The sequence below is a fragment of the Cuculus canorus genome, chromosome 20 (genome assembly GCF_017976375.1).
Source record: "Cuculus canorus isolate bCucCan1 chromosome 20, bCucCan1.pri, whole genome shotgun sequence".
In the NCBI taxonomy this organism is placed as follows: domain Eukaryota; kingdom Metazoa; phylum Chordata; class Aves; order Cuculiformes; family Cuculidae; genus Cuculus; species Cuculus canorus.
Window position 1 is genome coordinate 1,508,751 of NC_071420.1, and position 27,047 is coordinate 1,535,797.

At 43.9% G+C, this 27,047-nt stretch overlaps 1 protein-coding gene across 9 annotated transcripts in view; it reads left to right on the plus strand.

Annotated features, from left to right (window-relative positions):
• Positions 1–27,047, plus strand: part of ACACA (acetyl-CoA carboxylase alpha) — a 128,090-nt gene that overhangs the window by 59,066 nt on the left and 41,977 nt on the right. For 7 of the 9 annotated variants that reach the window (XM_054085068.1, XM_054085065.1, XM_054085062.1 and 4 more), the window contains 6 exons: positions 2,327–2,368; positions 2,952–3,167; positions 3,676–3,831; positions 5,650–5,853; positions 8,235–8,390; positions 8,993–9,289. In XM_054085068.1, coding sequence (XP_053941043.1) covers positions 2,327–2,368; positions 2,952–3,167; positions 3,676–3,831; positions 5,650–5,853; positions 8,235–8,390; positions 8,993–9,274 — 1,056 coding nt within the window. In that variant the 3' untranslated portion in view covers positions 9,275–9,289. Of the gene's footprint in view, positions 1–2,326; positions 2,369–2,951; positions 3,168–3,675; positions 3,832–5,649; positions 5,854–8,234; positions 8,391–8,992; positions 9,290–21,479; positions 21,750–22,094; positions 22,193–22,600; positions 22,722–23,158; positions 23,270–27,047 lie in introns of those variants that run through there. The other 2 variants (XM_054085069.1, XM_054085070.1) reach the window with 1 other exon arrangement.

The window sequence follows — 27,047 nt, forward strand, 5'->3', positions numbered from 1 at the left end:
ATTCCAGCATTGATGTCAGAGTTAAGTGAAGAATATAAACAAACATCGAATTTCAAATACAAGACTGGGCCTTTTGCATTCAGCGGGGCCATTCACACATTAAAGTCTTTCTTGTTACCTGGCTGTACTCATGACTACCACATTAATAAAGGTCTGGTTTGTTTCAGTGTAGTTTTGTATTCTAAAATGTGATTATACAACTCAATTTTTATATTTCTTGTGTAGTGTGGTGATTTCTTTAGGCTTCTCACCGATTTTAAAATGACTTAGAGGAGCAATTGAAGTGACGTGCTAAATTTCGCATAATGGCTTAGTGATGTGGAAAATGTTTGATGCTCTTACTGCTAAGAATTACTTCTTTCCCCAGGGCTTGGGCATCAGTGAGGGCTAGGTTAGCCCTATTTTCAAGGTGGCAATGTAAGGAATAGGCTGGATTTTTATCCCTTACGTATCTACTTTACTGCTCTGGAGGTTATTATGAATCTTGAAAGCACAAGAAATTCACCCTGTGCTCAACACGCCTTGCTTAGCACGCTTCGCTCAAGGAAAACTAGTTTATGAATCAGCAAAAGTAGTATTTGAACAAACGTGGGTGTCACCACATGGGACTCGCTGCCCACAGTACAGGTGCAGAGACATATCAGTCAACGGCTTCTGTAGGAATAGGGGCTCTCTGGAGCGGTGTTGGGACTTTAAGCAAGTCCAAGTTTTATATTTAAAAAAGGACGTTTTAGGGAACCGAACCAATACATGGGGAATGAAAAATAACCGTCTCTGAATAAGCACCGTAGCATGTGCCAGTGGTCGGAAGGCAAAGAATATAAGGAGTCGTCACAAAAAGTTTGCCCTGAGCTGCCATTTGGAGCAACGCCCTGTTCCCATGGTCCTGGTTCCTAAGCTGGAGGAGGCAGTGTGGTGTGTAATCTGCTTGCAAAGTTTGTAGAGTACCTCTGGGATCTTCTGCGAGTGTCAGTCTTTATTACCATCTCCTATTCTATTCTGTTTACTACTGGACCAACTATTAACTTAGCCAGAGCCTGGGCTTGGGTTTGTTTTTGTTTTAATTACAGTCTATATAATTAGTTCCCAGCATGTTGAGGTAATAGAGAGTTGCTTCAGCAAGCTTCCAATTTCCTCATCTCATTAGGTTTTTAACGTGATTATTAGTATAATAATCAACTATGATGATTTCTGTTGTAGCTTTTCACATTCGGCAGTTTGCAGGGTGTCTTGATTGGCTAATTTAGGCAAATTATTTTGATTGTCTTGATGATGGTTGGTTGATTAGAACACAGCAGGGGTATAATTCTCCTGCTTAGGAAATGGAGCACTCTTTTGGATTTTGGTACCAGAGCACTGAGAATTTTTGTATGTGTGCACATCTAATTATTATATTTGCCCACCACACCAAGCAAATGCCTTGGAAGCAATTATATTAGTGATAGAATGAGCATGGATGGTGTTAGGACAAATTGGCAGCATGCAGAGGAGGACAGGTAGGAGGGATTTGGAAGAGAAGCGAGGAAATATGGAAGTGGTTGTTCCTTAGAATGCGGTTGGTGCTCACGGGCTCGCCCAGTATGACCATTGAATTTTCATAGTGGTGCAAAGCATTCGTGGAAGTTCCTCCACCCAGTAAAAGTGTAATTCCACAGAAATGGGTGGCTTTGCTTGGACGGCACTGGAGGGGTAGGTAGAAGGATGCTATCAAGTCTTTCTTTCTTTGAAGATACGTGCAGTACACCATAAAGCCCTTATAATTTCTGTGATTTTATCTGTGCAATAGAATAACGGAGAAAACCAATCATATTTGCGGCATTTTTTTGTAGACTACTATTTAATACGTGAGGATAAAGTTATTTGATTACAATTCATAGTTTTCCTTGGGAAGAGTATTTCTGGCAGTAATAGCATGAAGAGAGCTATAGAATACAGAGCATTGTTTTGGGTACATCTGCTCACATAATGGGGTGTTAATATCATTGTACAGCTCCCAAACATTTCCACAGTAATCATCATCATAATAGAAGTAGAAGTTTCCCGCTACCACGTCTGGATGGTTCCATGTTATTGTCTGTTGATAATTGACAATAATAATCAAAAGCCAATCAAGCAGCATGTATTGCATTAGCAGTGCAGACAGGTTTAAACTACCTCTGCTGCCTCGTGGAGGGTAACTTCATTTTCCACCACCCTTTGTGATGTTGAAAAAGTAGCTTTTCACAACTGCTGTCATCTGCTCTGGGCCTGGCCTGCGAGCACTCTCCAAATAGGTCAAATGGCTTAATTTTGGAGGGCTGACATCATTGTTTTTATTTTAAAACAGAGGGAATTTCCAAAGTTCTTCACATTCCGTGCCCGGGATAAGGTAAGTTGTATATTCTTAAAAATTTTCTCTAAGTCCTGGTTTTATCCTTCTTCCATGTAGCTGTTCCTTTACAGTTTAAGAGGGTGGGAGCTACTTCAGCCCAACTTCACTGCCTCGGGTGGTATTTTCTCCTCCGTTGCTAGCCCGGTCCCCTGCACACGCAGCAACTGGTGGCAGTAACAGTGATGGGTCTCTGATATTTAGAGATAAAATTCATGCATCTAGAAGCATGACCTGAGGCTTTTGGTTTTGAGGAATTTATTCACAGTGTATCAAGGGATGTTGGAAGTGGTACAGCGATTCAACACCAAACTTTTTGGTTTCCGTGAAAAAGAGGGTTTTGAAGAGTGAGCTTGAGAACTTGCTGTCTTGCAATGTGTCTTCTACTATCGGCATTTCAGTGTGTGATCATTTTAGTGCTGATGACTTTGCATCAGATTGAAAATTTGGAATGGATTTATTTGAATTTTTAGCTTTTTAATTAAATATAAAATTTCATGATGGGTATTGTCTAGCTCTGCCCACCATCAGTGTTTTGGCTTCTTAACCCACGCTCCTCTTTTACCCTTTTTTCTACCTCCAGTTTGAGGAAGATAGGATCTACCGTCATCTGGAACCAGCTCTGGCCTTCCAGCTAGAGTTGAACCGAATGCGAAACTTTGATCTCACTGCCATTCCGTGTGCCAATCACAAAATGCATCTCTACCTGGGAGCCGCGAAAGTTGAAGTGGGAACAGAAGTGACAGACTACAGGTTCTTCGTCAGGGCTATCATAAGGCATTCGGATCTGGTTACCAAGGTACATTTTGTCACCCCTGCAAGGTCTCTTTCCCGAACAGTGTATGAAACACTAAATCATTCTAGGAACCTGCATGCAAACATAGTGCCTGTACAGAACACAGTGGCTTTGTGCCCTCTTGTTGCTAGTATTGGCTCTGCAGAAGTGTGTTTTCGCAGACCTGGTGTTTCTGTGCCTCAAGGAGGTTTTTCTGTGGCCTAGTGGACAGTCAGATGTCCTTGCACTTTGAGGCGGCAGTTTTTTCTCGGTGTTGCTTCTGTGCTGCTGCGCAGTGGTTTGCCCTGTCTGGTTTCGGATTTATGCTGGGCCTAAGCGAGGGCACAAGTCAGCTCCAGGCGGTGGGAGCACCGGCTCGGGGACTGTGATGGATCTGTTTCAGGGTTGCACATCTCGCTGAAACTGATGTTACCGGTTTTCCCAGTCAAGTCCTTCTGCAGTTATTCAAACGCTGTATTGTTGGGCTGTGTATTTCCTAGAAAATAAATTATTTGTTGACAATATCTGGCAGGAAGCCTCCTTTGAATATCTGCAAAATGAGGGAGAGCGATTGCTTTTGGAAGCCATGGATGAGTTGGAGGTTGCTTTTAATAATACCAACGTGCGCACTGACTGCAATCACATCTTCTTAAATTTCGTGCCTACTGTCATCATGGACCCATCTAAGGTACAGTCTCCTCCCTAGCTCTCAACTGCTTGTTTTTCTTGCGCTTGACTCCCCAGAACTAACTGATCTTTTCTTGCCTTCTGATGCTATTTAAGTGCACCTGTGATTGAGTACATTTTAATACTGTTTGCTGATGATGGGCAGTTTCTTCCAGCCGTTTTATGACAGAAAGCACGAGCACTTGGGGACCAGTATTAGAAGCGGTGACATGAGGGTCAGTGTAGTTGCTCTGCAAATACTGGAGCTTTGCTTTTCAGTAAAGAGGAGTCACGTAACTAATGGACATCTCTGAAGATTGGTTGTGGAGCTGCTAAACCGACTTCTCTTCAAAAGCGGAGTGAATGCTTTTTACTTTAGCTGGTTAAAGCAAGAAGCGTTTTGTTTTGTATTAGGAACTTGTTTGGCAGTGAGGAAGGAAGCAAGCTTTGTTTTTTCTTCCAATTTATGAATAAATATTAAATGTAAGGTTTCAGAACTAGCAGAGCTCATATTTTTAGTGGATTAACACTGTCCTTTGGGCCATGCAGTTCACTTCCTCCATGTAAACTCAGGAGCAGTTTATTAAAAATATGTTTCGTTTTTGAAACTACACTTATTTTTTCCATTATGTGTTTGAGAAAAATGATTTTAATAAGGAAATATCTTTAAATGCTTGTCTGTTTCTTAGAAAAGTTCAGATTCTATCCAAATAAAATGCGAGACAAAAAGTGATCTTAAAAAGAATTTGTAAATTCAGCCACAAAAAGAAATGCCTCATTTTCATTCTAATCCAAAAGCACAGGGATCAGTGTTCTAAATAAATTAACATTAAGCTTTGTAGATGCATAAATGGAAGTGTTTAGGCATGAAGCATATTTCTGGTTAGCCGAACCACCACAGTGAAGGTCCCAAATAAACTGCAAAGGCTGCAGTTAGGTGGAAATCAAAATTCTGTTCATGGTTACCAGAAGATGAGAGCTGACCTTTCCTTATGAGAATGACTGAAAGTTTAAAAAGATGAATTGGTTATCAAAATAACTATCTCTTGCTTGCTGACTTTTAAATCTTGATTAAAAATTGGTGGCTTAAATTGCTTTTGAATAAATCTTCTCTCGATGCATCCAAAAAATCTTTAGTTCCCAGGAAGTTCAGAAGCAGCTGGGCTGTGCGGCCCCTGGAAGCCGGGCTGCTCTCAGCTCTGTACTGTAGGTTTTCCCAGAGCTGCAGTGGAAAAGAGACTTTTTACTTTTTGAAAGAATGTTAAAAACAGCGTATAAATTGCCTTCTTTTAATATGCGCTATTTGCCAACAGTAGTATATTATAAAGTTTAATAGAACACCAGAAGGCCAAGCTCCAAGTAGTAATTGCTTTGTTGATTTAAGGCACTGTACCGCATGTGCGGTGAAACATGATTATTGTGCATAAAAGTGCTACATAACTGTTTGTTGAGGATTTCGCTTTCCTTTGTTTTGTAGTTCTTAGCTGTGAGCTATGCTTGCAGGAAGAAAGGGAGATGAAGGGGAAGCTGTGGGCACGTTGTGCCCTGCTGGAGTGGGATGCGCTGGGAGGAAACGGGGTTGTGAATCCAGCATTGTCCCTCTGCCTCAGTGGCCCCCAGGCTCTGTTCAGTTCTTGCCGATCTCAAGGCTCATTAGGAGGAGAACAGAAAGATCACTGAGGTCCCATAACAGGACCAGGTGCTTCCCTCTCTCCTGTGATGTTCCCACTGAAGGCTGGGGTGCCCCTTTGAGCAGGACCTTCTAACAGTGGGATGGAGGAGTGGCAAAGCAGTGGTTGTGTCCAGAAAGGTGAGGGAAACTCTTCTCCTGTGTTCCAAGATTGAAGAATCTGTGCGGAGCATGGTGATGCGCTATGGGAGTCGTCTGTGGAAGCTCCGTGTCCTTCAAGCCGAGCTGAAGATCAACATTCGCTTGACACCGACTGGGAAGGCAATTCCCATTCGTCTCTTCTTGACCAATGAGTCAGGCTACTATTTGGACATCAGCCTCTACAAAGAAGTGACAGACTCCAGAACCGCGCAGGTATGGTTCCATAGGCTCCATGGTTTGATAAGCAAATTATTTAGAGGGGCACATTGTACCTGACCAAGAATATCTGTGCTTCATGGTGTTTTCAGGTAATCTAAAATTGCCATTCGACTTTGCCAAAGGAAGGAGGATGTAAAGATGATCTTGCGATAGACGTGTAGGTTTGCAGTATGTAATCAGTTAGGTAAAAGTGCCAGTCTTCTAATTGTTTTGTATGTACCATCAGGCATTTGTACAGCTGTAGTGCTCAAATAGAGTGAGTGTTGGTGCTCATCCTGTAGGTCATAATAAAAAAATGTTATTAATTATATGTTTCCCTCAGTAGATAGAGAAAATCTGTGAACTTGTCTTTTATGTTGCAAAGATATAGGGAATGACCTGGGTAGGATGATATAAAATTATTGAAGGTGCTTTTATATCATTTTTATGAAGCATAATGGGCTCTTTTGTAATGGTTGTGGCTATTCTGGTATTTCTGCTTTTTGTGGCAGAGAAATAGTGTGGTTAACTGAAATACCTACATATGCTAAAATACATGGAGCATAGGATGCATGAAAAATATTTAAATACAGCAATGTTTACACCTCCCTCTGTAATAATCTCTCTGCCATGCAGTGGTAGCAGCAGAATAAATCACTCGGGCACTGTTAATGTTGAACACAAAGTGCTGATTCACCTTTTCTCCCCCTCTGCTCCATTTAAATTTTTCTGGCCAGCTGCCTGGCTGTACAGTCCGTCCGGTTCTGGAGATCCCAGAACAGATAATGTCTGTATGTTTTACTTCATTTCTGCCTTTGAGTGGAGGTGAGGAAAGAAAAGAACATTTTAATAATCTCCAGTAGCTGAGCTTGACACTTCGTTTTGTTAGTCATTTGTGAAGGTCACCTCTCCTCTTAAACTCTGTCTCTGATGAGCTCTATTTTTTAAAGCTAGGGGAATGTTCTTGTGTGTCTGTGGCTTGTAGCAACTTCTCCAGTATTGGATTTTTTTAAATTTTTTTTTTCAGGTTATTAAACCAGGTTGTATTAAAAAATTCTACTGATAGGAATTATTTCTATTAACTCTTGGAGCAGTTGGGAGGAAGGTTTGTCTTCGAAAGCTTGAAGGTGTTAGGTTTTTAAGAAGGTTCAGTATATCTTCCCCCTCATGACGAGGTTTCTAAGACGGGTTCAGATCCATGTATTTTTTTCCTCTGTTTTCAGAGGGTTATTTTGAACGGAGGGGATTCTTTTAAAATAATTCAGACATTAGTGATGTACTGGGTGTCGGGCACTTCCATGACTTCTGAAGAATGGAAAGATTGATTAATCCTGAGAGAATGGCCCTGATTTCTTGTTCTGCAGTTTTTTGTGGTACTGAGCGGCGATGCTCAGTACAGCCTTCTCCAGTTCCCACGGACCTGCTCTGAAGCTTTCCAGAGGTTTAAGCAGAATCAGGCCCCAAGCGCAGTAACAGATCCTAACGTGGGCACTGTCACACGTGCTTATTACCCTGAATAAATATTTCCCCCATTGAAGAAGCTACTTCACAAAGTAACGTTGGTGAAGACTGAGAAGAGCACGAACCACTGTTTTTTATCTAAAAACTAACACAGGCTTTACTTACTGAATTTTATCTTTAGTGGAATTTTTCAATTAGTTCATCTTCAATTAGAAGAAGACCTGCCCTTCATAGTGTCGGATCTGATTGCTGTTTAGTTAAAAACAGCTGAATTGTGTTGCTTCTATCAGGCGTGTTTCTATTCAGCAGCATTTGTGCAGCGTTGTCCCAGTTAAGCAGTGCTCCTTGCGTTTCTTACTTGAAATAGATTCCTTTCTGAGTCCTTTCTGAGTAGAATATATAGTGCCATGAAGCGTGGCAGCTGATAATTCATGTTGCTACTCTGGGAAAATCTTTTAAACTTATAATATCAAAACTTCAAGCCAAATGACATATGCAAGTCTTGACCTAGCTTCCATGATCAGTCAGTGGAGATATGGATACCGTGCTGTTCGACTATATAAATAACAGAGTTCTCTCTGCTCCCAGCTATCACAATCCATCGGCTTAGATACGGTGTCAGGGGAAATACTGGTGAATGTGAAGTCATCTAAGTCACAGCTTTTTTCTGTGGGGATGTGGCTCTGTTCACTTTGCTTTCTGCTGTGATATGGTAATAAGTCAGTGATACTCAGATCCGTGCAGTAATGGTCCAGCGCTGTCTCCGAAGGGTAGTAATGCATGATGGAGCACAGTGGTACAGGGTATGCGCATTAACATACTTGTAGAGAACAGAAACAGTCTGGAATAGCCTGACAATTTTTTGTAAAATCTGGATGATATGGGTGCATGGTATGAGTGGATTAATCTGTAATTGGTCCTGGTTTGTGCTGCAGATTATGTTCCAGGCGTACGGGGATAAACAGGGACCACTTCATGGGATGCTCATCAATACCCCATATGTGACCAAAGACCTGCTTCAGTCCAAGAGATTCCAGGCACAGTCTTTAGGGACATCGTACGTCTATGACATTCCTGAGATGTTTCGGCAGGTGAGTGTTCTTAAGAACAACGCAGTGGGTTGTTTTAAACTTTTGTACCTGCAAAGCACTTCTGTCAGTTGCCATCCTTGCTTGTCAGGGAAACAAGTGGCCTGGTGTGGCTAACAGCGGTCCCTCAGGGTCTCTACAGCTATGGATTGAGTCTGCTGGGAGAGAAGTTAGGCCCCCTGATACGCTGCTGGGGTAGTTCATTAATGAGTCAAACAATAGAAGCTGAAATGTGAAGCGTCTTGTGCTTCTTGTTTGTGTTTGTTTTCTCACCCTGTTATCCAGCCTTCCTAGAGGGCTGAACAGTGCAGGAGCGATAGATCCTAGAATAGGACATCTTAGAATGTGTTAATGAGTTGCAGAATTGATTGTATGTCTGATTTGCTGGTCCTATCCTGAATTACATGATTTGAATTACACTACTTTGGCAAAATAGTGTTTCGTGGTTTAAATTCCGAAGTAAGTGATATCCACTGAATATTGTTAGTCAAACTGGGAGAAGGGATATTTCATTTTGTTCTGTCTTGAATATTAATTCACAGTGGATTGAATAAAAATATTAGCAGATGATATTCTAAATGAGAATTTATCTTTTCGTCCTCTAGTCTTTGATTAAACTCTGGAACTCTATGAATGAACATGCATTCCTACCGACACCACCACTGCCTTCTGACATACTAATGTACACTGAATTGGTGTTGGATGATCAGGGCCAACTCGTGCACATGAACAGGCTGCCAGGAGGAAATGAGGCAAGTTGCACTTTCTTTAACGCTACTTTTCTTTCCGTGTCCTGCAATACATTGTGGTTTGGACCAGGTCTGACAATTGTAACGAAAATTTATCAGCCAGGCACAAAATCTATTCATTCAGTCTTTCACAGATGAAATCTCTCTCTTGAAAATGAGATTTTTGTTTCATTAAAAATTAATACTTTCCATACAATGAGTATTTTAACCTCCATAGTAAATGATGATTCCATTTCAAACCTGTGCCCGTGCTGTTTTTCCTTCATAATTAAAAAGTGCTCATTCAGCTATTCCAGTAACCGGGGCTTGTATTTGAGCAAAATATGTTTTACGAGACTAAATAGAAATGTTTTTATTTGCTTAAAAAATGACAGCCCAGTTGAATGCTTTCCATTTAAATAGTGGTGTTGCGGTGTTTGTGTAGCACTCGGGCAAGGTGTGGGCAACATCCCCCTCTAGTGAAGGATGTACTTGAGCCCAACAAGCTGGTGCTGTTGAGATGGTAGAGTTACTGCTTCGGCTTAGGCAGGAGGAGGCTTTACTGTTGTGGGGGGCTTTTGCTGGTGTGTCCTCACCTTAGCGAGCCAAAGACCCGAGATGCCTGGAGAAAAAAGGTAGTTGCTAGAAGATGTATTTATGATTTTGCCTCGGCAAGGTGCGGTTCAACATGTTCCTCCAGTAATTTACATTCGAACAATTCCAAGTGGTGATACCATTTATTTTTTCCCTGGCATTACTGAACCAGCACCGTCCTTTTAGTAGAAATATAACTTAAGGTTTGCAAAAGCTCTGTTTAAAAACATCAAGTATAGTGATGAGAGGAAATAGGGGTTTTCATCACTATTTACTATGTGTGTCTTGTCAGGGGAAGGTTTTGAATAGGGTGTTTTTGGATAGAACCTAATCAGTAAATGGTGACTATGAGAGCACTACTTCCTTGTCTTTTGCTGGCCTATAGAAGACACGTTTTAACTAGTATAATTAAACCTGAAATGAGCTATTCCCTGTATTCTTAGGGAAAGCTGAGGCTGTAGTGTTGTGGAGGCTTATACCATCATCTTTCTCTCTTTCTCTGCTCTCATTCAGCGCTTGAGTGGATGGTGGCTGGGGAAATAGCAAAGTCCCTCAGGGACGTAGCTCTGTTTTTGCTGAAATTACAAGCACAGAGCTGCCTAGGCATGAACATGTAGTGTTTACTCTGCCCGTATGAATACAAATAGTCTTATTATAAGAGATTCTGTACCCAAAGACCACCAAAAAAAATTAGGAGTTTTTTTAACCCTTGCTAGACTTTGTTGTGCTCAGTCTGAAAAGAAATTACAGGGCTGTTGCGGTGTGCATAGCATTTTATCTAACGCACAGGTTCAGGCCCTGCTTTTGTGGCTGTTACGCCAAAGGGCTGAGTGGAAAGTGAGATAAACAAGGGGAAAGTACAGTGTTACCCCACATTTTCACTGGCTGCTGAAGTGCACATCTTGTGGAGGTGTATAGCAGACTCTAACCTGCTTTTTAATGATTTCAAAAAAATGAGGTGAGAGTGCTGGCTGCAGATGAAACCCCAGCCCAGGGTCCCTTGTCCTGGTGCAGGCAGTGAGCATCCAGACCGAGGGAGTGCTCTATGTGCACCCAGAGAGGCTGCAGCTCGCAGCTGGGAGTGCTGTGCTGTCAGCCTGGCTGAGGCGTGGTGGGACCACGTGCAGCTGGAATGAGTTTTGAGGCTTGGGTATTGAATTCTGTTACCAATAGCCACTGCGCACAATAGCGCTCATTCACAGGTGAGAGCGGTCAATCTGCGGGAGAGGTTCCAGCAGCAGTCTGAAGGACAGGTGACATTCAGGAGGTGATGAGCTGCCGAGCGGATTCATTCCTCCGTGCTGCACTCTTTATCTGGATGAGCTGACTTTAGGCTTTTATGGTTTAATTCGTTCAGCTGAGAAAACAAATTTTCACAAACGGGCACTCAAGGTTCTCTTTCCAAAGGAAACGGCTGAAGAGGTGGAGAAGGAAGAGACAGGATGCTACGTAAATCCAGAGCATAAGCCTTTTCTTTGTTAAGAATCTAAGTGGGTCCATTCTACTTTTCTTGAGAATCATTCTGCATAGCATCTGGGCAAAGAAATACAGCATCTTATCTGCCAGGAAGCAAAGATCCTTGGGGTAATCCATCTCTGTGGCAGTGGCTGGTTGTATTGCGTAGGAAGAGATGTGCGACAAGGAGCAGGAGCGAGTTTGAATTGGGTCTGCCCTTCTTCCAGGTTTTGTCCTCAAATGGGTGTATTTGACTTCAAAATGCCAGAAGCCCACATACGCTGAAAATCGAGGGGAGATGATGCCTAAAGGAATGAGTACAGCGGGGAAGCCAAGGTTCCCAAGCTTTGCAGTGGCTGGCTTGGCAGCCTTAGTCGAGAGTGTTCCCTGCTTCATTTTGTTCATATCCTAATAAGATGGAACCGCTTTGGGTGTCGTGAGGATGGGTTAAACAAACATGATATGAGAGTCTTTGAATTTCTACTTGCTAAGTGCCGGGTGCCACGTGGGCTGTCCTCCAGTTTTGGTTAGCAATGCTTGATGGCCCATGCCAAGGCAACGTGGGCGCCAGAGCTCCGGTGGCGGGAGCTGTTCCTGGTTCAGATGGGGAGGGTGCTCTGTAGGAAATTTCTAACTAAGTGTGATTATTTTATTTTTTTATTTTCCCTGGCCAAAGCTGCTGATTTTCTGAATCCAAAGTTGTTTGAGAGGTGGTACATCCTGCATTTTTCACTAAAGAGGAAGTGTCTGTTGAAAATTTTGGACTGCGGTGAATGTAGCTGCTGGTTAGCTTGTTTAGGTTTCTGTTACTCTCCTGCTTGTTCTAGATCAGACTCAAACCTGGCTATTCCCACATTGCAAATGAGCCTTACCATTGGGGTATCAGCCGTTCTGAGGCAAGACTTGTCTTTCCTGTCCAAGCTGTACAACACACTATGAACAATTATGTTTTCTCCATGTGAAAAGTGGTCGAGACACTCTTCCTCTTAAAGCATTCAGCTGAGCTGAGTGCCCTAATTGTTTTAGCTAGGAGGCAAAATTGAGAAACCAGCATAAAATCTGGGAGATTTGTCGACCATGTGTTCAGCTGAATGTCAGCAACCAATGCTGTGATCTGTGCTCTACTATGGGGCAGAGCAGGAGCTTGGAGCTGGGGTTCACTTGTCCTTGCAGAGTTTGTAAGCAGGGTTCTGGGCTGACCGGGCCAACCTGTCTGTGTTTCCAGGGTAATCTGTGAAATGGGAATTCCCAAGAACTTTCACAATACAAGAGGTTATTCTCCGCTTAGCTTGCGACCACTTCACGTAGCCCACCACCTCATTTGGCAGTAATTATCTCTTTGCTAGTAGTCTCAACAAAGAAGCTGAGGACTTAATGGACCATGAAAATACAACTTGCTATTTATTCCCAGGCCGTGCTTGCTCCCTCTGAGCAGAGGATCCTGTGGCTCGTCACAGCCACGCGAGGGAGCTTGCAGGGCTGCTGGTCTGGCCGCCTGCTATTGCAGTGCAGGAGACATCACTAGGGCAGGGACTTTTCCCAACCTCTTGTCCAGCGCAGCCAGAGTGCTTTCTGAAGTGCATCTGCTATTGCTTTGGGCTGCAAACAGAGTCCTGGATGCTGCCTGGAGCTTTCTGCTAGATGATTCCTGTTCTGGATCGTAGAATCACAGAATAGTTTGCGCTGGAAGGGACCTCAAAGCCCATCCAGTTCCACCCCCCTTACCATGAGCAGGGATACCTCCCGCTTTGATCAGGTTGATTAAAGCCTCATCCAGCCTGGCCTTGGAACACCTCCAGAGATGTGGTGTCCATGGCTTCCCTGGGCAACCTGGGCCAGGGCCTTCCCACCCTCACAGCAAAACATTTCTCCCTAATATCTCATCTAAATATCCTCTCTTTCAAGCTTAAACCCGTTCTCCTTGTCCTATCCCTGCACTCCCTGATAAAGGGCCCCTCCTCAGTTTTCCTCTATTACTGTTCTGTGTGCTTTGACACCTCTGCTCACATGTGAGGCTGTTCTGATGAGCTCTATCTGGCACAGTAGGAAGAGTTCAGGAAGACAAAAGCCCTTGATGACACTGAATGTGCCACACTAAAAAGTTAAGAACAGTTTGTAAATAATTTTCGTAGCCAGTGGACACAGAAGGGAACTGAAGAAGACAGTATTTTGTCAGCAAAATCAAACACCAGTTGATAGCTCCCTTGTGATGCTCCTGAGTAAAGACTGAATAAAGGCTTTGGGACAAACAGGATGTAATTTAATGTACAACTGTGAACATATCAAGGACTGAGCAGCAGCAGGTGGATGCTCAGCCTGTCTTCAGTCTGACTCAAGACAAACATGGACCATTGAAATGTACGAAGTTTGTATAGAGGGAAGATAAAAAACAAGATTACAAACAACTACATTTTACTCTAAAAATGTATTTAAGAAGAAAATTTCAAGTTCAAGAAAATTCAGTTCAGGCCTGGATGCCTGTCTAGGTGATACCGCAAGACTTTTAACATTCATGCTATTTTAATTAATTATTTGGGAAAAAAAATTAGTAAGTGGAAGCCTTCTTATTTATTGGCGCAGTCTGTGGTGTTTCTGGCCAAGACCTTCATTGGGTGTGTGGTTAGAGGTGTGTGACTGGGGCTCCTGCGCTGATGTTGGGATGTTTGGGTTTGAAAGCGTGCAGCACCTCACCCTGTTTGGCAGTGAAGAGGAGCTGAATCCCCGGAGAGTCAGCTGCCCTGGCAGCTTGTTCTGCCTGCTGGCCTCTCAGCCTTGGTGTTGCTCTGTGGTTACCTGGCTGTGCTAAACCAGTGAACCCTCAGAAAGAGCCAGAAATGGTGTGAACGCAGACAAACATACAGAGCTGGAGTTCAGAACTGGACGGCAACTCGTACGGCATTTAAAAGCACGTTGGTTGCAGTAGCTCTGCTGAAGACACCCTGCAGTGCAGTGACACCTTCTTCCAGTGCCCATTGAGGATGGCTTTGTTCTGAAGATCAGCATATTAACAGAATCTCGGTGTGGAAAGGTAATGCCCTCCACCGCTGGCAGCTCTGTGCATTACTTGTCGTTCTTGAGCTGGGCATTCTGATGTTTTTCCATAGCACTTTGTATATTTTGACTGCAATTTACTGTGATCCTCTGGCACTGGGGCTGCACCATCCACTGATAAGACCCGTCTCATCTTCAAGGACAAGGGGAAAGTGAGTGTAAGGAGCGCCTGCGGCAACACCGCTCATCACTCTGCGTCTCTCACGCAGCGTCCATGCAAAATGTGTCATTTTCCCTGTTGGCACTAGATGTCACAGTTTTTCCTTCTCAGTAGCGCGAGGACCAGAAATAATCCTTAATCAGAGCTGGAACGTTGGCAGGCACCCTTTCTTGTGAACGTGGGAAGGTTTGGCCAGGTGAAATTCAGGATGGCAGCGGGCAGAGGGCTGCTGGAACTCCATTTTCGCAGCTCGCCGGACAGCCTGAGGCTGAAAGGTGTAGCTAATGAATTTTATACAAGCAAAGCTTAATAGTTGAACTGCATGTTCTGCTTTGTCACCTTGTGTTCCTGCATTTTATGACAGGCACAGGGCATTAAAACATCCGCTGGGCTGCATACAGCGGATGGATGAGTGCTGGAGAAAAAGCAGTGAATGACTGATGGCAAAGTCAGTGAAATAACAGGAGGGTGAAGGAAAAGATCCATGCATCTTCTCCCCCATCCCCACCACTCTTTTTCCCAGAGATTACTGTAAAAATAGTTGTTTTCCTTTGTGTTTCCCAACCATTGTTCTTGATGAGTTTGGGAGCAATCCTGACCCGAGGGTAGCAGCAATGGGTTCAAATAACAGGAAAGCTGAAGAACTGTTTATGCACAGCAAGCGGTGTCTCCTCATCTGAACCACACGTGCTGCGTTTCAGAGGGTGTTCCTCCTTGGGCAGGACAATTTTAGCCCCTATCAGTGAGATGCTCGGAGGTCACAGTGAGATGTGGGGGTGGGGATCAGGACGGAGCATGTTTTTGTCGCTGACTGGAGAGCTTTATTTTTAGTAAAAGGTGTGATGTCTTGTGACAAGTGGAATGTAACATAAATTAAAAGAGAGTCCCTCTAGCATCACTAAAAGCTGATTTTTTTTCTCATGCCAAGGTCTTTTAATTTAGCTTTCAGAGTAGCAGGCGTAAGGACAGGAGGGCGAGATGCAGAATCTCTTGAAGTCTGTTAGAGCTGGGATGGGTGCATGTCCCACTGTGTATGGAGCATCACCTTCCCTGAGCAGTGGCTGTACAGTTAAGCAGGAGTACTCTGTGACACCTTGAATTGTGTGATGGGTTAATATTCGTGCAGATCAGATTCTTTAGTGTGCTCTTTCTCACAGTAGATGCAGTATCTCCAGGAGCCTGGTTTATAAAAAGACACACATGCTATAGTGATACTAGAAGTTCAAGCTTTGAAAAGGCTTTCCTTACAGAACTATAGGTTGTGAGTCTCTAACATATGCTTTTAAGTTAGTGTTTATCATAGTAATTTAATTAAGATTAATTTTTGGAAGGCTATAAGAAAATTAATTTAATAGATTTTTATATATCTATATAATCAGTTGTGGTCATAATGCTAGCAAACAAATACAGAAGCTTAATTGTTACTTTTCCTGTAATCCTGACTTTTAGCAACTGTTTACATTTTAAAGGACACCATTAATAAGTCTTTGTGATATTTGTTAATGCCTTATGAATATAAAATTCTTGGGCAGAAGATACCCTACACATCACAGGGGAGGCTTCCAGAGGACACTGAAAGCAGTGACTGCCCAAATCATGTCTTATTCAAACACCAACTAGTGCTTCAAATTTGTTGAAGGGTTTTAAAATCCTCAAATATGAACATTTTTAGATCAGAGTTGTAAATGGCAGCACGAAGTTTTATTCTGTATTTTGACATGTATGTTTGAACAAGTTATGGGTCCTCTCGACTAAGTTCTTGCCTACGAGAAAGCTCCTAATGAAGATTGTCTGTCACTCTCTGTGACAGATCTTTTATCTGTCAGTAACTTCACCAGATGTAAACTGTTTCAGCTGAAGTTTTCTAGCCTTGCACTCTGCCTAGGGAGAAGTTGTTTATTGTTTAGTTTGGAAAGCTTCATCAAAAATGCTTTTGTTCTGGTGAGAAAGCCAGCAGTGTTGCTCAAAGTTGATTTTGTGGGCTTGGAGCCGAAACTTAAATTTTCTAAAGAATTTGTTTTGGGTTCAGCGCGATGCCTTTCGCTGTCCCCAGAGACTCTGCAGCCTTCACACCTCGCAATACAGATGCAAATGCAGTAAAACCTCCTTTTACTCTGTATTTAATGGGGTGGTTTTAGCTTTTTGGTGCTCTGTGTGTCTATCTGCTTTCACCTTTTGCTGGTTTGATTCCTGGCTTGCCATCGGAGTACCTTTTGGTGTAGCACAATGAACCAAGACCCTACGAATTCAGCCAGCCTTTCAATTCCTGTACCGCGCGATGCCTTTTTCTGAGCAAGCCTTTGCCATGTCTCATCCTGGAACCATTTCTTCCCATCTCTCATCTACTTGGCTGCGTGCTGCTCAGGAGAACCGTGCCAATGTGTGCTTGGCTGTGCTGCCTGTGACCACTGCTCTGATCGCTAAATGACACCTTTTTCAGAGCCAAGAGGAGAATGAAGGAATCCTGGGTTTTGGCACTCCACCCTTGTCAAGGCATTAAGTCCGAATGCCTCTAGTGAGCCGCGTACATTGTGTCCTTTTTCTAGGAGTTGGTTCATGCTGAAGATAAAAATTTTACAGCTTTTGGTCACAGCATAAGTGCAGAGAGTCTCTCCTTTAGATCTGAAGTTCTGGGCATTAGATTTGAATGATGAAATTCCAAAATTGCTACATCTGCATCAAATTAAATTTCTGGGGATGTCTTTATTCCTTTCTATAAACACACCTTCTTCGTGGCTGTGCAGCAGTGGTTCAGCACCTGGAGGCAGCACTTTACCTCTGGGGAAGATAGAGGTTGTGAATGGGAATAAAACACGCCTTCCTTGATTTAACAGTACCAGAACACGTGTGCACAGTGGGGAGAACTGTGCTTTCAGTAATGTTTAGCTCCGGTGTTTCCAGTGCTCACATGCTGGACACTACAACTGTTGCATTTCCTTTCTTACTGTGACTTTTCTACGTAAAAAATACCGACATAGTCATGTATTCATGTCTCATATTTTTTACACATAAAACTTATATATGACACAGATGCACCAGAAAGAGAACAAGAAAGAATTGCTGTCAGGGTTCTGTAGGTTCAATTGTCCTACTTAGAGATATCAAGACCTACATTCAGGTTTCCAAATTTGGATGTAATTGAGTAAAAAGAAGCATGGTATAACGTACCTGGGCTCAAGCATCGTCCTTGTTGTTAGAGAAGTTGAATAAACAATGCAATTGGCATGACCCAAGCATAGATGCTGTCAAATAATAAGCTGTTCTCATTTACATCAGATTTTATGTCAGCTATGATTCTCCAGGAATTACAGATCCAGCTAGGAAGAGGCTTCAGAGCTCTCTCTGCCTGAAGCCCAGACGCCATCCATGTTGACTCCCCTTCATTTGGAGCCTGTTCTGCGTTCAGGAGGGACTGACATTGGTTTCTTCTCCATTCCCCTCGGAGCCTGTTGTCAACAGCTCCGGCTGCCACTAGCAGTCAATTTGTAACTGCATCAGTGTGTGTATTACTGTTCACATCGATAGCGCAATTAATGTTAAAGTCAATTTTGGTGTTAATTTTAGGCCATGATTAGTGTTGACACTGTGTGTCAATCTAATGGCATTTATGAGCACCATGAAAACGAATGTTAGTTAATATCATGTTTTTGCTATCTGCTAATGGTTGCATTAAGGCAGAGATCCAGCGGAAGAAGGTGTGTATAAAATTATATGTCTAAAACTTGTATGTAATATATGTGTGTCATGCAATTCTGCATTGCTGGTGCTATTCAAGGAGCAAATGACATCTGAGCACTGAATCCTAATCACAGTTTGGAACATCAGAAATAATGATCACTTCTGATCGGAGGTTGTGAATAATTCATCTGGTTTGATTTCCACGTTCTGTCCAGTGATACTTTTCAAACCAAATGTGTTCCTACAGAAGAATAATGGTCCCACTTCTTATGGAAATACTGTGGCACAAATCATTTTGCCAACATAAAAACAGCTAAATAAGACTGTTCCTGCTTTTATTTTTTCCTCTCTCTCTCCTTCATTCCCGAGTGTGCTGGGAATAGAGCTGTGGCAGGAGAAACACTTCCAAACTGCACTGGCTCTTAAAAAGAGCCCATTTTGAAGCCACTGCCGCCTACCATCACCCATTATTGTTCCGACAGTGCTCTTAGGTGATTAGCTCAGCCTGCCTAATTAACCTGTGAACTCTCCATTTGTTTGGCATGCTGCCCTTAACTTAAAAATCTAATCTTTTTTTTTTTTCCTCCTGAAATAGAAAGCCGTCATCCACCACCCATAAATTTAAACAGAATCTGCATTGTTTGTAGGGAAAAAACCCTCAGTTTTGCCGTGTGGTTTTTAATGCTGGCTAAATGGCAGAAAACATGCCGTGTATTGGGGAGGCAAAGACATGCAAGTCAATAAAGCGATGCACTTGAGTTTTTCTTTTCTTGAACTGCATATGGTTGCTCTGTATCGGCTGTAAGCTACGTTCAGGAGTTCATGTTTGCTGTGTCCTGGCTCGGTAGTTCTCTTATTCTGGTGAGCATTAGCAAAGGGGATTTTATTTCTGTATAGGCTATGTGATCTTGGATCAGGGAACTGTTCCAACATTTCTGTTACAATCTGGATTTTCTAAATAGGAAATACTCTTAAATTGCCTGTTTTCTGCACTCTAAAAAATCATCAGGCGGATGAAGGTGGGGAAAATCTCTTACACCTTAGGTGAGACAGCATGTGGGACCAGTCCTGGGTACTGACTGAGCTTGGTCACCAGGTCCTACGCCCTGGAGCAATTGTTAATTCATGAGGGTGCTAGGATTTCACTTCCACTCTGTTGTGATTATTGTGTAGGTTTCTGGCAGTGTCTTCATGTGTTTCTATCTCGCAGTTTACTGTGGTGACATGTATTTAGCAAATGTAAAGCCTGAGCATTTCTGCTGTTGCTCGTGTGGCTTGTGTTCAGCCGATGGTGCTGGGAGCTTCCTGGTGTGGTCCTGGCTGATGGCATAAGCACAGCCGCGAGGAAATGTCTGCGTAGGTACAAACTTGTAAATTAGTATTATTTATGTGGTGTTTTGGAAGAAGTTTGCAGTGCAGTTTTAAAGGGAATATTATCCTGTCTTCCCTGTGGGTTCCTGTCAATAGCGAGAACAGGTTTCTGAGGTGATATTGGAAAGATTTGGTAAGCGCCCACTTAAGGATTTCATTTATGGCAGGAAAAAATAAGCCTGGAAAATATGGTAAAGAACTGGGCTGCAGTAGGTGGCAGGGTGAAGATGGACATTCCTTACTTTTTAGAGACTCATCTTGAAGCCTTTAACTTCAGATTTGCAGCCTTTTTTAACCTGCCGTTCCTAATTGCAAGCTTGCCCACAGTTGAGAGTTAGAACAGAGAGACAACGTCCATCTCTGGCATCTCTTTTTCTGCAGCGATCAGGCTAGGAGGACAAAGCTTACTTTTCTTCCCCTTTTTTTGCCTTTATTATTCCTTTTTCTGCTATGAAAGCCCAATATTAGAAGAGCAGAAGGACAAGGAATGCCTCTGGCTGTGTAGGTTTGGGGTGAATTGGGTTGCTCTTCCAGACTCTGGACTGGTTGTCTGTGTGACAACCAGTCTGTGTCTCTGCACGCACTTTTGGTCTCTGTGCCTGACCTGCAGCTGCCTCCACCTGGTTTTCAGCATTGCAAATTCCACCTTTAGTTTTGCAATACTGGTATTTTAGCAAAGCATCCCACAGACTTTTAGGGATTTATGCTCCTGTCTTTGCACCTATTGCAGTCTCTCTTCCAAACACTGCGTTTGGATGCTAAGATGTGACTGTAAATCTGCAAATATTCAGAGGCAAACAAATTAATCCCTTATGACACATCAGTCAAAATAGCAGTGGGTGAAACTGAGACCACGGAGAAGGTGAACTGAAACACCATCATTCTGTTAACTTGCAATCTCGGCTCTAACGGGGAGGTATGAGGCAAGGATCTGCCAGTAGGCAGTTGTAATATTTTTGGATTGCTGCCTGCTTTACTTCCAATGACCCTTTGATTAATTCCTCTGCCTTTTTATTTTTTTTAATGAGCCTGTTCTGGCATATCTTATTGCAGATGCTGATTGGATCTCAACGGTGTATTGTGCCATTTTGATTTGGATTAAATGGCACATATCTATCTGCTGTTTTCTCCTCTCCCCCTCCCGCTTTAGTTCATCATGTTCAGAATTCAGAGTCTCCACAATGAGAGTTTCAACCCTCTTGATTGCAGAGGATGTGCAATCGGCTTGAGGAATGTGTACTCAGAGCTTATGATCCTTGGGCAAGCGGAGACTGGGTGATGCATGTGGCTTTCAAGGGACGCTGCTATTTCCATCTGTTAATGGCATTCCAGGATGGCCAACTCCCTAGCGCAGCGCTACGTGGCAGCTGAGAGATGGGAGACGCAGGGTACAGATGTTGCTGATCTCCATAAGATGGGCCAGAAGAGATCATCCGGTGATTTTAAAAAGAAAAATATGCAGCCAAAAGCATTACTTATCTAGGCAGGCTTGGAAAGAAACTGCTGCAGTGTTTGGGGAGGAAAAAGGGAAGAGCTAAAGGAGTGAAAGGAAAAACAGGGAAATAATTGAGACGGTTATGAAATAAAAGGATTATTAAAATGAGGGCAGAGTGAGGGACAAACTGTGTGATGAGTTTCTGGGGTGATGTCTGGGTAGCCTCAGCAGATGGTCAGGAGTCCTGTACAGCAGCACATCCATCCTCACCCCGGGAGAACTGGCACACGGAATGAATGCAGCACCCTGTGAGAAGGATGTTTGCAGAATGTGTTTTGGACCTGTGACAAATCCCTGAATGGGGCGAGGGAGGGCCAGTATTAGTGTCTTGAGTGGGAAGAGAGCGATGGAGGATCTGCTCCAGCGAGTGTGGAAAGGATCAAGTCCTGCCAGCTGTGCTCTGTGCTGGCAGTGCATGTCAGAGCTGCTGCTATCTGCGTCCCCAAAGAAAACAGACAATGTGCATTACACCAAAATGAAATGACCCCTGAGTGATTCCTCTCTTTCACGTCTTGAAGATATAAATTTAGTTTTAGTTGTTCTCTGCTCTTTGATTGCAGATCGGGATGGTGGCCTGGAAGATGACTCTCAAGACCCCCGAGTATCCAGAAGGCCGTGATATCATTGTCATTGGCAATGACATTACATACCGAATAGGTTCTTTTGGGCCTCAAGAGGACATGCTGTTCCTGAGAGCTTCAGAGCTTGCTCGAACACATGGCATCCCTCGTATCTATGTGGCTGCCAACAGTGGAGCCAGGATTGGTTTGGCTGAGGAGATTCGGCACATGTTCCATGTAGCTTGGGAAGACCCAGATGACCCATACAAGGTAAGGAGGCACAAGGTCAGAGGTGTAATTCTGCAGCAGCTCACCAAAGAATCTTATTTATACACTACCTCTTTAAAAGAGGTGAGGTGAATATTTGCCAGACTGTTAGGTCTGAAGTTCTCCTTGGTATTGGATCTCTTGGGCAGCAGGATTGGCATCCAGAATGAGTTAGTGCTAAATGCTGAAAACATCTGTAGCTTTCACCAACCTCAGCTGGAGCTCCCATGTTGCTGCTGTCTGGAATTAAATTCTGCTCCTCTGAAACTTTCTGTTTGGAAGAATTTATTGGGAATCAGGAAGGGACTACAGGTGGGAATGAGATGAAAGAACTGCTTTTCCCTGCAGGGTTACAAGTACTTGTACCTGACTCCTCAAGACTATAAGAAAGTCAGTGCTTTGAACTCAGTTCACTGTGAACACGTGGAGGACAATGGAGAGTCCAGGTAAGCACACACAGGTCAGAAATAAAAGCTTTCTGTTCAGCCTTGGATGTACAAGGTGATGCATGTCACATTTTTGTCTTCAGCTAGGGCATTCGTTGGGATCCAGATATGTACCAAGCAGTAGCTGTGTGTGGTCAGAGCAGGGAATGTGACAGAGGAACGCTTTTCACGGGCTTTCCTCTCCCTTGGCATTTCATCTTGCAGCGCTGCTGTGGCTGCTCTGTGTAGGACTGTTCTGTGGCATTCAGCGAGGCTGCAGAATGAGCCCATGGACAGGTCCTGGCCAGGTTTTATGCACATTACTCATCGGAGCTTTAATGATATTTAGTTGCTTTTCATTTTCTTCGTAGCAAACTGATTCAGCAAATCACTGGACCTTGTGACTCAGGCTGTCTGTGTCTCCCTCAGGTATAAGATAACAGATATTATCGGAAAGGAAGATGGACTTGGAACAGAGAACCTCAGAGGATCTGGCATGATTGCTGGAGAATCATCTTTAGCCTATGACAGTATTATCACCATCAACTTGGTAATCCCCCACTGCTTTCTGTCCTTCAAGTGGTATTGTCTGTTTCAGCTAGAAATCATAGAGTGAAATCCAGAAGGTGCAGCTGGGATCAGACTTCTGGTTGATGTAAATTGGCTCCTGTGGGCTTTGAGCAATGCTGCTGGCACTGTTACAGGACTGGGTCCCTTTCAGACTAAGTTTAAAACACTTTTAATTTGGCTTTGTGTTTGCTCAGTCTGTAAAAGTTACAGTTTCTCTTTTTTTAAGGTAAAATACACATATGTTCAGGTACCGTGTTGTACAAAAACATAAGATTCTGGAGTTTGCAGTGAGAGTAGATTTTATAGCCTTGTAATACAAACACGCCTAGCTTTATCTAGATGTTTAAATCGATAGGTTTTGGCTGTGTGGTAAGACAGAAATCAATGTGATTTCTTTTTTTTCTCTTTTTATTTAAGGTTACATGTCGGGCAATTGGAATTGGGGCTTATCTTGTTCGGCTAGGCCAGAGGACTATCCAGGTCGAGAACTCTCATATAATCCTGACTGGCTGTGGAGCCCTCAACAAAGTAAGTCTTTGCATTTCAGTCTTCAGAGCTGTGTGAATTGAGTTGGTGTTCCTGTGAGTTCTGCCAGAGGCTCAGGAGCTGCCACTGCTGCACCTGTCATTGCGCTTGATTCCTTTCGCTTTCTCCATTCTCAGGCTCCTCTCGATCAAGGAGGAGAGCTGACACAGGGCAGCAGCTATGAGACTTCCCTGCCTTTGCAGTCTTTTTTTCTCTCTGGTCAGAAAGCAGTCCTCCCAGGCATCTGTTTTTCTTGACAAGAACATTGTATTGGCAGCCAGAGGCACTGTTCCCGGCGTCCTGGCTGGTGGTTGGCAGGGGACCTGTGCAGAACTGCAGATTTAAGGGCTTGAGCATGAACCAGGTGAAGGGGAAGATGGAGAAGCAGCTTCTCGCATAGGTTATATGCATTGACTAAATAACAGAAGTGGAGAAGCCCACTGAAAGGGCAGCATCTTCTGCCACCCACTGTGTACTGTGATAGAGGAAATGGGGCTCTTTCCGGTGTCTGGAAGACCGTGTTTCAAAATACGTGGGCCAGAATCACTCTCATCTTTCAGCCCTCAACTTTCAGCATTGCATTAACGCTGGGGAGCTCTGAAGCCTGAGAAAGAGTGTATGGACGGTGATTTTCCAGGGGTGAGACCTGCTGGAAATCTCAGTTGTAGGGGCAAGAGGAAATAACTCAGGCTGTAAGGAAACTTACTGCTTTCACTACTAAAGTGGCTCTTCATTTTTTTTTTCCCCACCAGAGGCGTTTTTTTCTCCCTTGCTGCTCCAAGCCTATTAATATCACAGCCTCCAGCTTCTTGTCTGTAGCAGACATGGCTCACAGCCGACTCCACTCTTGTCCCTCTCACCGAGGGCTTTGTTTACGTGGGAGTTAGGATTGTGCGGGCGCGAGTGCCCTTCCCCATTGTGCAGCTTTGTTCTCAGGCACTCTCCAGCACCTGGGGTGGTTGTGCTTCATCGCAAGCTGTGTTTCAAGGAGTGCCTGCCTGACAATGGGAGATAAAAGGAAAATAGTCTCTCGTTGAATTATTCCCCTGAATAAAGGGGGCCGTGCAGAGAATGAAGCATTGATCCTGTCAACTCTAGGATACAGCACCCTGAGTTAGATCTCTTACACACATCACACACACCTGCATCAATGGAAGGAAAAGAGGCATTTGAAGATCCGTCCTTTAGAAAGAAATTGAGTCAGTTTAGTGCTTGCTGAAGTGGAGTAAGTTGCCTGGTTCCAGCTGTCATTTGTTGGGGATCAGGGCCCTGCAGAGTTTCCCAGATGGCAGGGCCAGACTGTTTAGTCCTCCTCTTCTGCTCTCTTCTTTCCAGGTTTAACTGCGCTCTCTACCCCGAGGATGAATGTTTGTTTTTATAGGACCAGATTAATCTCACTAAGTTTTAGGCACTTAAAAATTAAGGGTTTGGTTATAGTAAAGCACCTGTCATCTGTCAGCAGGTGTAGGCATAAGGAGATGCTTTCTGGGGGCGACATCCCATCCCAAGAATTTGTGGGTAGAATAATCCCATCCCATAATTCTCTCCTCCCTGCCTTGTTGGAAAGGCATGTATTTTTATGTAGGCACTGGACCAGAAGGTCAGGCAAAGAGGAACCTATTGCATCCTATCCAGCTTTCCCAGTAAGACAGGCCCAGACCCAACAGTAGGTCTACCTGTTCTTGAACAGTGCAGACTGGGAATCCCCACCCACTCATGGATGTTGTGTGATGTGATGATCTTCATTACATCACACAGGTTGGATGGGGCCTTGAGCAGCCGGAGCTAGTGGGAGGTGTCCCTGCCCATGGCAGGGTGGTTGAAACTGGGTCCCTTCTTTAAGGTCCCTTCCAACTCAAACCATTCTATGATTTTTCCAGTTGCTGCAGTTCTGCTCAGAGCTTCTTGGTTAGATCCAGCTCTAGCTGTGTCTCAGAAGTATGTTGAAGTGCTGGAATGATGCCTGATGCTGGCCTGAAATGACCACGCTCAGTCCAGTTGAGTCTTAAGGAGGGTCTGAAGCCAATAGAGAATGCTAATGCATTTCCATCTTCCTGCCATGGCAACAGTATCTACTTCAGACTTGTCCTCGGTCTCTCTGTTCTTCTCTGTAAATTAAGTACTTGTCTCTCAAATGTAGGCAGTTTGAATCTTCTCTTTTCTAGAAGTCAGGTCACTCTCAGCCAGGGTCCAGTTAGGCAACATCTTCCCTTGAAGGAGCGCAGAGGCCGTTTGGGCACGATATCAGATGTGTTCTCTTCTGTTTGCATGAATGGCACTCCAGGAGGGTCTCGTGGTGAACACCTAATGTCGTTCTTTCTCTGTGGAGCGAGTGAGCCTTGCTGCTGTTTGTTCCTTTAGCGTAGATGGTGAGGAGGGCCCTGCGCAGCAAAGCCGATGCCTTCTTTTGGGGGAATTAGAAGGTCACCAGTCCAGGGGCTTGAGGAAAGATCATGACTGAAACAAAAACAAGCACACAGGAACCGTTACCTTGCATGCCTCTTGGAGCTGAATGTTTTCTAGCACAGTTGCATGCACGTATTCCTTTAGCTTTTCCCAACTGAGTGTCAGAGATCTGGGACAATTTTTTCCAATGGCGATTTCTAGTTTCTGTCTTCACAGGGGATGCTGTACAAAGCTTACACTGAGTCTTGTCTGCACACACATCTTCAAAATGTCTTCTCTCTGCAAGAAGAGAATGTGCAGTGCAAAACATGTTTCCGCAGCAATGGAAACAGTGAGGCTTTCAGAGAGCAGGAAAGGTTTTTCTGTAAAGTTGTTTGTTTTTTTAATGTTATTTTTTTCCTGTGAAATACTGAATTCTTCTTAATTTACAGAGGGAGCAGAGGGGGACTGCGACAAACATTATGTGCCAGCAGATCTGTTGCTGGTCTCGTTCATTATCATTATGTAAAACTAGCCTGCGGGTTTAGGTGTAGAGGGAAAGGTCCAGCTGCCAAAACCAGATGATAACCTATAACTTAGACGATGAGCTCAAGGTCAATATGGTTTTTGGCTGAAGCTAATGTTTGGTTCTAGAGGCTGACTAATCACAGGCTGCCTGTTCACTGCGTCCGTGTCACTGCTTTGTAAGTAGAGAGGCATATTGTGTGAGACACCTGATAGCGGGCAGGTTTAAGGATTCTCTGAGCCCCGTTGCCTGTCGGGGTGACGAAGGAACTGCACAAGAGCTGTGCGAGGTTTCCCTCTGCTCCCGATGAAGCTGTCTTTGTTCATAGTCCAGACTCACAGGCGAGGGAGAGACCTGGGGGAAAGGTGTGATGCTCTGTGGTGGGGACAGCGCTGTGCGTGTGGGGCACCAGGGCTGCGTTTCATCTGTACCCCTTTTGTCTTCACCGTTGCATTTCAGCAGGGGGTGGAGAGGTGGAAATGACATTTCATTCCTCTCCTGCGAGTGTGTGCGCGCGCCTGTGCCGAGCCCGCTGACCCCCCTGAAAATTGAAATAATGATAATGCGCGTCTCCTGACTGCATCAAAGTATCAGCACATCAAAAGCCAGGAGGCATGAAATGCAAATGATAAAGTGAAAGCAGATGGATTGTGCATGATCGCCTGATGCCCAATGAATTTTAAAAGGTGCTGGTTCACATGGGGAGAGGGGCTGAAATAAACACGTTATCCCTGCAATTTTTTTTTTTTGTTCTTGCCGCTCACTCCTGACAATATTTTTTCACACTTCAGCAAGCAGCCACTCCATCTCTCTCCCTCCCTCTCCCTCTCTTTCTCTCCCTCTCTCTCTTTTGCTGTCTACCTCACACAC